Here is a 9,028-nt window from a genome sequence, read left to right as displayed (position 1 = left end):
ATTGGCGTATTGAGAAAGTGGGGGAAAGTTTTAATAAGTGGGGACCATCTTGGGTCAAAAATCTTAGTTCTTCATGGCTCTGAATCATCTTTAATGGGCCCATAGGCCCACTGTTAACAAAGTGGGCCCAAAATCATTCTCTGGAATCTCGTATCCCAAATTTGTGGATATGGGCCACTCTTTAATGGGCCCATGAAAGCAGGTAACCCTCACTTGATGGGCCCTTCTTAATGGGCCCATGTGTGAAAGTGGGCCAACCCTACACTGGGCTTTTGGTTCGTTGACTTGTATTTGTCAGCCATGGAAGTGGGTTCCAGACAATATTCGACTTAGTTAAAGAGTCATTCGCCCATTAAAATCAAAATTCAGTAAATTATATTTTTACACTTTAAAAATAAATCATTAATATGCTTATAATTTGATTAAAAGGTTAATTAGAGATGATAGTTGAACTATTATTTGAAGGTAATATTGACAAATATATTGTAATTATAATAAATAACAAATCTCTACGATGGATGTAATTTCCTCGTAACGGTAAAATTTAAAATCACTTCCAAATATGCGGTCGGGTAATATTTTAAAAGTACTTTTGAACAAATATTAAAACATGTTTTTTTTTTTATTATAAATCTTATTTTTTGAAAGGGTGACCCACCAAGAATTGAACTAAAATAATGTTAAAAGTAATGCAATGAATTGACTATGGATAAAATTCACAAGGAAAAAGAATAAGAGAGGAAAAAGTGGAAAATTAAAAATCAAATTTATATTCATCCCACCTATGAGGGTCATCCTCATCGCTTTCATTTTCATCGGCCTTTAATGGACTGTGAATTTCACCAACACATTCTTCCTTTCCTGTCTCCTGCACTTCTTCTCCTTCAGGTTTTGCCACTTCCTCCTGTTCATACAAAACCATTTTCTTTTCAAAATTAGCTCCCAAACAACATCCTATTCCAAGAACAAATAGACGGTCCAAGTAGAAACCGGAACCAAAATTTGACGAACTCAGACCAAATTGAGTCGATATTGATATATATATATATATAACTTTGGATAGATCTTGTCGAGTTTAGTTCTTAAATTCAGTTGTTTAAATGATAAAAGACATTCGAGATGACACGGACCAGGGTGGGGTCAGGGACATTGAAAAAAATTTAAATGACTTCTTTTTATGGATTCAATTTTAAAAAGTAGTTAAATCACCGCTGAACCCAAAAGCTTAAGTCGGTGAGGTCACGTAAATTTAGTTGGTCGCAAGTGATCAAGAGAAAGAAGACGTACATTAGTTTCAGGAGACAACTCTGGGAGTTCCTCATCCCCAGTATTTTCAGTCAATTCATCTTGATTGGACTCTTGTTTTGCCTTATTAGCAGCTTCTTTCAGCTGCCCAATCAACGATAAAAATTGGGTGTGGTCTGCAAAAAGTTTTGACTGTAAGGCCATATACCCAAACCAACAGATCATAAAAAAAATTAACAATACAAATGGAGGACAGAATTACAAGACAAAGACATCATTAGCCATATTGCATGAAAAGATCAGGAGAATGGGCAAATGAAATAAGCATTACCTGTGGCACGCTTAGTTACAGCATCAGATAAGCGGAATGGATGATGGCGTTCTTCATTTTTGAATTTTAGTTTAATTTGGTGGCGTGTTTTGCCTGGAAACAACTGTTGTATCATACAAAAATCCGTTCCGAATTGTCGAACAGCCTATAAAGTATGCGAATAAAGAGTTAAGTTCGATGCTAGTAGAAGTACAGACCATAAAACCATCCAATTGGTTCAAGATGATGACATTCCAAATACCAACATGTTTAACCATAGACACAAAGCAATTTCTTTAATAGGAAATTGACAAGTTTCAAAGAAGACACATGGTTAAAAACACTTTTTTGGTCTCTATAAGTTGTAAGGTGACAATTTAGTCATTCACAAAGACAGAATCAAACTACAAAAACTAAATTACTACATAAAAAAAAGATCCATACTTCAAGGACTAAATCATAACTTCTGTTAGTATCGAGGAGTAAATCATACCAAATTTTTACTTAATATAGTCCCCAGTGACAAACTCATTACAAACTTTTAAGCACAAAGTCGTACAAATTTAAAAGTATAGAAACCAAATCGTTACCTCTACTAAGATTCAATACTTTAAGGCAACAACCCTAAGGCCAAAAGGATTACAAAAGTTTTACTAATTGTTCAAGGCCAAGGCTTGAGTTTTTGGAGTGGTGGGGGGAAGGCAAATCTTAACCCTATTTCCCGGTTATTGAGCTTTCCTACCATCCCCCGACTAGAAGCTAGAACCTTTCTCGAAAAAAGACAACGCTGTTCTTCACTAATATATCACCCTCTAAACCATACTCTTCATGCCCGCCTATACATGATGCCAAATTATTTTCTTTTATACAAAACCGGTCTTGCATTGATAGAAAAAAAAAAAAAAAAACAAGGGCATAAAAAAAACTAAACTCTCAGAAAGAAACTCAACTAAAGAATGGGGATCCAATCAAATAAAATGAGACCGAAAGTATAATTATTGTCGTCTGAATCCAAAGAGAAACATAGCACCTAATGAGGAACCAGATATCACTAGGGTCCCTTTCAATCCCTCAAAAGGTCCTACTACTCTTCTCTCCCCCATAAAAGTCACACAACCCAACCATCGAGGGAAAAAAATTCAAAACCAAGTTAACTCAAGTTTCAACCAAGTCCAAGAAACAAGCTGAAAGTTTTGGCCCTTCAGGACAAGCAGAATAAATAAACATCAAGTAGGAATATGAAAATGCTTGGGGAAAAAAAGGAGGTTTAATTACCTCATAAAAACGCTCTGTATCGTGCTTTGACCACTTTATACGTGGTGTTTTGTCCATGAAAGAATGGTAATTAAAGTAAGCAGAAGTCATGTCAACTACATCAGGGGTTTCCTCATCATCGGTACCTCTACCTTGTTCAGAAGCAAGGCTTTCCTCTCCATCATTGAAAATTTCCTCACCGGCAGTGTCAGTTCTGGGCATAAAGAAACAAAAAGGAGTAAAAAAGAAATCTCTTCTCACGACATCTCAGACAAAACTAAAATACCATGAAAAGCAAGTTCCTTGATTTCCACAACACTAATACAAAATGTTTAAGCAGAAAAGCTTTAACCAGCTTTTTAAAAATGCATTCACTGGAATTTTCCAAATTACCCAATTTCCAGCATCTCCTATCTACCCTCTAGAGATTGGCGCTCCCCTCGAACAAATCCAGAATTTCATCAAATTTTCTCACCTTCTCATTCAAAGGAGGATTTTTTTCTTACAATATTCTCCAAGATCCATTTGTGCTAACATGAAGCCTTCTTTGTAATTTATCTTAAATTTAGGCTTACCCTCCCCCCTTTATATTTATATATTTCATCTCATTCACAAAATAGTGCTTTATGATTCATTACATAACAATTGCATCTATCACTACACATTTAATTCATTTATCAAAAATAGTGACAATAAATTCATTATAAACAATTTATAGAATTAAAACAAAGATGACATGAAAGTTTTGGACCTCTGATTGGTTGCTGATTTTCTCATGCTTGCCTCTTTCTTCTACATTAAAAATAGTAGACCTCATCTCGTTAGTAAACATGAGACAGAAAATAGCTAAAACCCACCAACCAAAGAAATAAAATCATCAGTTCTGTGAACTTATGAGGTACGAAAAATAATATGTACCTCTAACTTCTCCTTGTACTCGTGATAAATAATGAGATCCCTAAAACTTATCTTTTGAAAGTCAATTTCATCCTCCGGAGTTTCCAGCAAAACCTTGTTTACTGTGAAGGCAGAAGATAATTAACGATCTGACAAAAGCATATTCCTTCATTAACTATATACATAGTGATTGTAAGAGATTTAAAGCATAGACCGCAAGAGAAATAGTTACCTTGCCTTCTATTCCGACGAGTTGAATGGGAGAACTTCTTAGGACGCTTTTCGGCTTGCATATCGGGAACTGACTTATTAGCCTGCTTGCGCTTCCGAGCTGGTTTTTCACTATCACTAGATGGTTTTGAAGACTTTTTTGAAGCTTTTTTTCCTCGAGATGTGCCAGCTTTTGAGGTTTCATTGGGGAAATTCCTATTCTCGTCAACACCATCTTCTGGCTCATCAGGTTGATGAGAAACCTTCTTTCTCGACTTCCTCGAAGTTTTGCTCTGCTCGATTTCTTCACCAACTTGGGAGAACATCTCTTGTGGCTGAGAAATATTTGATTCCATTGAAGGTTTTCCTTCGCCAGTCTTACCACTCTAAAAACCTCAATTACAAAAATAACGTGTTAAAATAAACAAACAGAATTGCAAAAACTAAAAGCTATTGCATATTCAGTTACACATTTCAAGTCATTTACATTACCACTTCTCTTGACGGATCTTGATCATCTAAATTAAAATCATCCACCAGTATGTCATCATAAGAGTCAAATGCTAATGGCTCTACATTAACTGGTGTTTCAGTATGCTGGTTGGCAGGAGTGTAACCATCAAAGTTGATCGATGAATCATTCAGAATGCCATCAAAATCAGAACCAATTGAGGTCTCATGCATGCACCTAGTATCATGAGAAATAACTTGTGGAGATGGTGGAAGCATGTTAGAGATTTCAGGCTGAGATATTTCCATGCAAGCGTCTTCTTCTGCAGTTCTTATTTTGGGCTTTGTTGTATACTTGCAAGCAGGTTGTTCTGAAAATAATAAGAATTTAATTAAAGCATAATATTTCCAAAATGATACAACTATAACACAGAAAATTGGTTGAATTTGTCTTACCAGATGGACTAGTGTCCCCAGAACTTATTGTATCCATGGTGATATCAGCCCCTGCCCCACGTTCCTGAAACCTTAACCATACGTCAACGAGTGAAGAAAGATGCTTTTAAAATAAATTACTTCACTTGTTGACGAAACCAGAATTTCACCTCGATTTCCAACCTTTGCTTATCCAGATCTCCATCCTCACTGGAGATGGTTGCTTGGTTAAGGCTTGCAGGATCTTTAAATGTATGAGAACAAACATTAGAACAAGCACAATCGAGGAGGAAACGTGAGATAAGAAATGTCAACAACTCACCTGCTTCATTCTTTGGTTGGTTATGAAAATCATCTAGGTATTCCAATTCGTAAAATATATCAATATTCTGAAAATAAAATTACTATTAGTACAGAATTGAGCAAAAGAAGATGTACTTAGAACCTTAATTCCTCAACCTAGATTTAATACTCAAATAATTAGCACATACCTCTTCTGGAATTTTGCCATCACTAAAATGTCTGTCCTCAGTTTGAATTGATCCTAGTCCACTTTGATCCAAAACCGTAGCCTCATGAGCTGTAGAGGAACTTGGAGTGGAATAATTCAATATTCCCGTATTTTTGGTATCAGTCAATTTTTTCACTCCAACTGGATCTAAGGAGAAAGTATGAGATTGATTGGATCAGTCACTTCATCATCTTGAACATTAATGGAATACATGTGTCCGTCACAATGAATAACAAGACTCGGATATTGAAATATAAATATTAAGCACAACCATACTTGAACAGGACTTGCTCTATAGGTTGTACAACTGTGTCCTTGAGTTCGAAAGAAAACACAGCAAGTCTAATTCAGAATACTAGCACCCTCCAGCTCAAGACTAAACCACTACAATATTACTTCCCCGCAAGACCAACCCTCTGATTTATAACAAATATTACCAATAGATCCCAACAAATACCTTGCTAGTTCTTATCGTTTGCTAACTGTCTTTTTTGGGTCATCATACATGTCAAGTTGAAACCCATACCATTCAATTCGCAGTAGAGTTATATTGCAATTTGCAAGAACTTGGATGATTGGAAAGAACGTTTCATAATGTAAAATAATATATTTGGATAAATTACAAAATTGGTTCCTGCTCCAAGAAAAATATTCAACTAGATCCCTACGGTTTTAGAAGTTTCAATTTAATCCCGAGGATTAAATTTAATTTGGTCTCAATGATTGTGGTTAATTTTAGGGACGATTTGTGAAGATAGAAATCATGGGGACCTAAATGAAATTTAATCATAGAAACTAAATTGAAATTACATCCAAACCATTGAGATCGAACTAAGACTTTGCCCAAACTATAGAGACCAATTTTATTATTTCATCTAAGTATTGAATTGTCGAAGGTATCACATCATCTTATTTTCATTTCATCTTTCAAATGTACCACATCATGCAAATTCCAACGAATGGTTTAAACTAGTACTTACCATCGGTAGTAGAGCCCGAAGGAAGAATACTGCCACAAGAATCAAAATCAAGCTGCATGGAGTCTACCTGGAAACAACAAATGTCCCTACCAAATCAAACTTACAAATGAAATAATATATAGTTGTACTAGAATAGAAAGATCCATGTGGCCAACTTTCTGGTGTTTTGGCACTAAACAAGGTCGACAATAATAAGTAAATTACCGCTTTAGCACTTTCCACAGAGGGAGGATGTGAACTGATGAAATCAGATCTTGCGGTAGCCAAGAGCAAATCATCTTCAGATTCCTTGTTCTCCTCTATCACAGGAAGTTGGGATGACGATTGGATTGATTTTGTATTTCCTCTACCGTCGTGACAAGATTTAGCATCTGAAACTGTTTCCTGCAAACAAAGTAGATTCATAGAAACATTTTCTCAGAAATATCCCACAAAATTAATCGTCCATCACTCAGGAAGATACTACACAGGTCTGTCTTACCTTCTTATCCTGAGAATGAGTACACGATTGTGGTGCCAAAGTTGGCTTTTTAGGACGTGGTTTGATCTTTGGTTGAAATCTACTCCCAGTTCGGGCTGCAAAAAACCAATATCAATAACTCACTATCAAGAAAATAGAAATGCACAAGCTGATGTATGAAAAACTTACACGAGACGCTAGGATCAGAAAGAATGTCATCAAAAGGGTCCATAAATGAAGCCTTGAGTTTATCCAACACCAACAAGAAGCCTTCGGATGATACAGAAGCTTCTGGTTCCTTTTTTAGTATGTAAGAAATCCTAAGTAAAAATGCACAGATATGTTTAGGGACAAATAGAGCACATAAAAAGTGCAAAAGGATAATTCAAGCTGGAATTTGTGGAAGTGGTTACCAAGCACAAGAACACTAAAGCAAAATTACTTGGTCGTTAGGAACAAAAAAGAGTAATTGCTAAATATGGGACAATTATATGGGGCTAAATACATTTAGGATGGTTAATTTATTGGACATTCTTTTTCTTACAACGTTTTACGAATGTCTAACATAGTGAATTTGATTCTCACAACTCTCACTACAAGAAAGTTGTGAAAGCATAACACCTAAACTATAACATGCTGGAATTTTTCTTGCACCATCCTCGCTGTGAGAAAGTTGCAAGAAAAACTACAATGCTTTAATTGTATGTTGTTGGAATTTTTCTCGCTGCTAATTATATAAATAGTACATAAATAAGGACTAACTGCACAATCTAATACAAGAATTCATAATCTAACAACCAATCGGAGACTCAATGAGGTGAGCCTTAACAATGAATCAGTTGTGATCATACATTCTTGAAATGTTCAACTACCAAATTTTAAGTGTAGTGAATGAGTTGATTCATGGTTGAATAAGCTACTGATATTATTAGGTTCTTTTAGTTGTATAATTGTATTAGCAGCAGTTTGTTACAGAGGCAGGTTGTTCTTTATAAATATGTAACCCTGTTCGTGCAATTAGTAATATTAACAGCATAGTCATTCAACCATTATATTAGTCTCTCTTATCTCTAGAGCTCCTTACCAACAACGGGAAGGCAATTGGCCGCGTGAGTAAGGCATGAAGCAAATTACTCACGTAACAACTTATTCTGACCTCTTCAAGTTACACGAATTACTGACTTGTATAAATGACTTAAATATTTAGGCAGTTCACTTCTGAGAGTATTGCTTTTTCTATAATTCTTGTCATTGGGCCATTTCCAACCTCACCATTTTTTTAATTAAAGCCATTTATCATCATGTGCTCGCAACAAACTTTGTGTAAGGCTAATGAACCAAAAAGCCCATCATAAGATCTAATCAAACTCGTGTAACAACTTGATCAGACATAACATTTCAACTACAGAAATTACAAGGAAGAAAATGAAAGGATAATGTAAGATCTCTGAAAAGACTACTTAAAATCACCATTTATGTAAATTCAGCTAATGAGATTAAAAAATATATATGACTTTTAAAAATTGGCATTCTTTCTCGCAATGTCTTACACTTGCAAAATAATGTGAGAAATCATGAGAAAGGGCATAATCAAGCAGCCTACAAACAGATCAAAGATAAACATCCAACAAAAAAGAAAGGCAAAACAAATTTAAGGAAGAACAACATTTAGCATAGAGATTTTGCGCGTTCTCAGTTGCAAAAAAAAAATGTCACAATCAAGTCCCAATAAACAATAAATAGTTAAACAATCTAGAATAGCAATAATAAAAGTACAAAAAGTAAAAAAAAAATTGCAACTTTGCATTCTGTTTCTTTCTCGCACATGCAATCCAATGTGAGAATGAGCACACAAAAAAGCCTAACAACCAAAAACAAATCTATGGAAGGAACAAAATTTACCATACAGATTTTGAGCAATCTCAATTGCAAAAAAACGTCACAATCAAGCTACCAATTAAAAATTTATAGTTAAAACATTACAAATTAACAATAATAGAAGTACAATAGATCAAAAATTGACAAGACACTTTTGCATTCTGTTTTTTCTCACACATTCAATCCAATGTGAGAATGAGCATAGAAAGAAAAAGCTAACAACCAATCGTTCATAGTCAAATATCTCCAAAAAAAAAATCAGCAAACAACTCACATTTTTTTCCTCAGGATATACTATATATGTAAAAGGCACTATAGAGGAGAAACTTGTTCTCCCCACTTTGCCTTCTACCTTTTAATAATAAATCTATTCTGCTCTTTTTTTTTTTTTTTTTTTT

At 34.9% G+C, this 9,028-nt stretch overlaps 1 protein-coding gene across 1 annotated transcript in view; it reads right to left on the bottom strand.

Annotated features, from left to right (window-relative positions):
• Positions 1 to 675: 675 nt before the first annotated feature.
• LOC111455272 (transcription factor TFIIIB component B''-like) overlaps positions 676 to 9,028 on the bottom strand; it is a 12,050-nt gene continuing 3,697 nt past the window's right edge. Inside the window, exons 2-17 of the mRNA XM_023096875.1 lie at positions 6,942 to 7,072; positions 6,774 to 6,868; positions 6,497 to 6,676; positions 6,293 to 6,359; positions 5,293 to 5,459; positions 5,124 to 5,190; positions 4,972 to 5,045; positions 4,823 to 4,886; positions 4,409 to 4,737; positions 3,939 to 4,302; positions 3,728 to 3,828; positions 3,561 to 3,601; positions 2,831 to 3,023; positions 1,577 to 1,721; positions 1,288 to 1,421; positions 676 to 904 (exon numbers count right to left, since the gene is read on the bottom strand). Of these exons, the coding sequence (XP_022952643.1) occupies positions 755 to 904; positions 1,288 to 1,421; positions 1,577 to 1,721; positions 2,831 to 3,023; positions 3,561 to 3,601; positions 3,728 to 3,828; positions 3,939 to 4,302; positions 4,409 to 4,737; positions 4,823 to 4,886; positions 4,972 to 5,045; positions 5,124 to 5,190; positions 5,293 to 5,459; positions 6,293 to 6,359; positions 6,497 to 6,676; positions 6,774 to 6,868; positions 6,942 to 6,984 (2,214 nt within the window). The 5' untranslated portion in view covers positions 6,985 to 7,072 and the 3' untranslated portion in view covers positions 676 to 754. The remainder of the gene's footprint in view (positions 905 to 1,287; positions 1,422 to 1,576; positions 1,722 to 2,830; positions 3,024 to 3,560; positions 3,602 to 3,727; positions 3,829 to 3,938; positions 4,303 to 4,408; positions 4,738 to 4,822; positions 4,887 to 4,971; positions 5,046 to 5,123; positions 5,191 to 5,292; positions 5,460 to 6,292; positions 6,360 to 6,496; positions 6,677 to 6,773; positions 6,869 to 6,941; positions 7,073 to 9,028) is intronic.

The sequence above is a fragment of the Cucurbita moschata genome, unplaced genomic scaffold (assembly GCF_002738365.1).
Source record: "Cucurbita moschata cultivar Rifu unplaced genomic scaffold, Cmos_1.0 Cmo_Scf00002, whole genome shotgun sequence".
Lineage (NCBI taxonomy): Eukaryota > Viridiplantae > Streptophyta > Magnoliopsida > Cucurbitales > Cucurbitaceae > Cucurbita > Cucurbita moschata.
The sequence above is the reverse complement of the archived record's forward strand: the minus strand, read 5'-3'. Positions and strand labels throughout refer to the sequence as shown.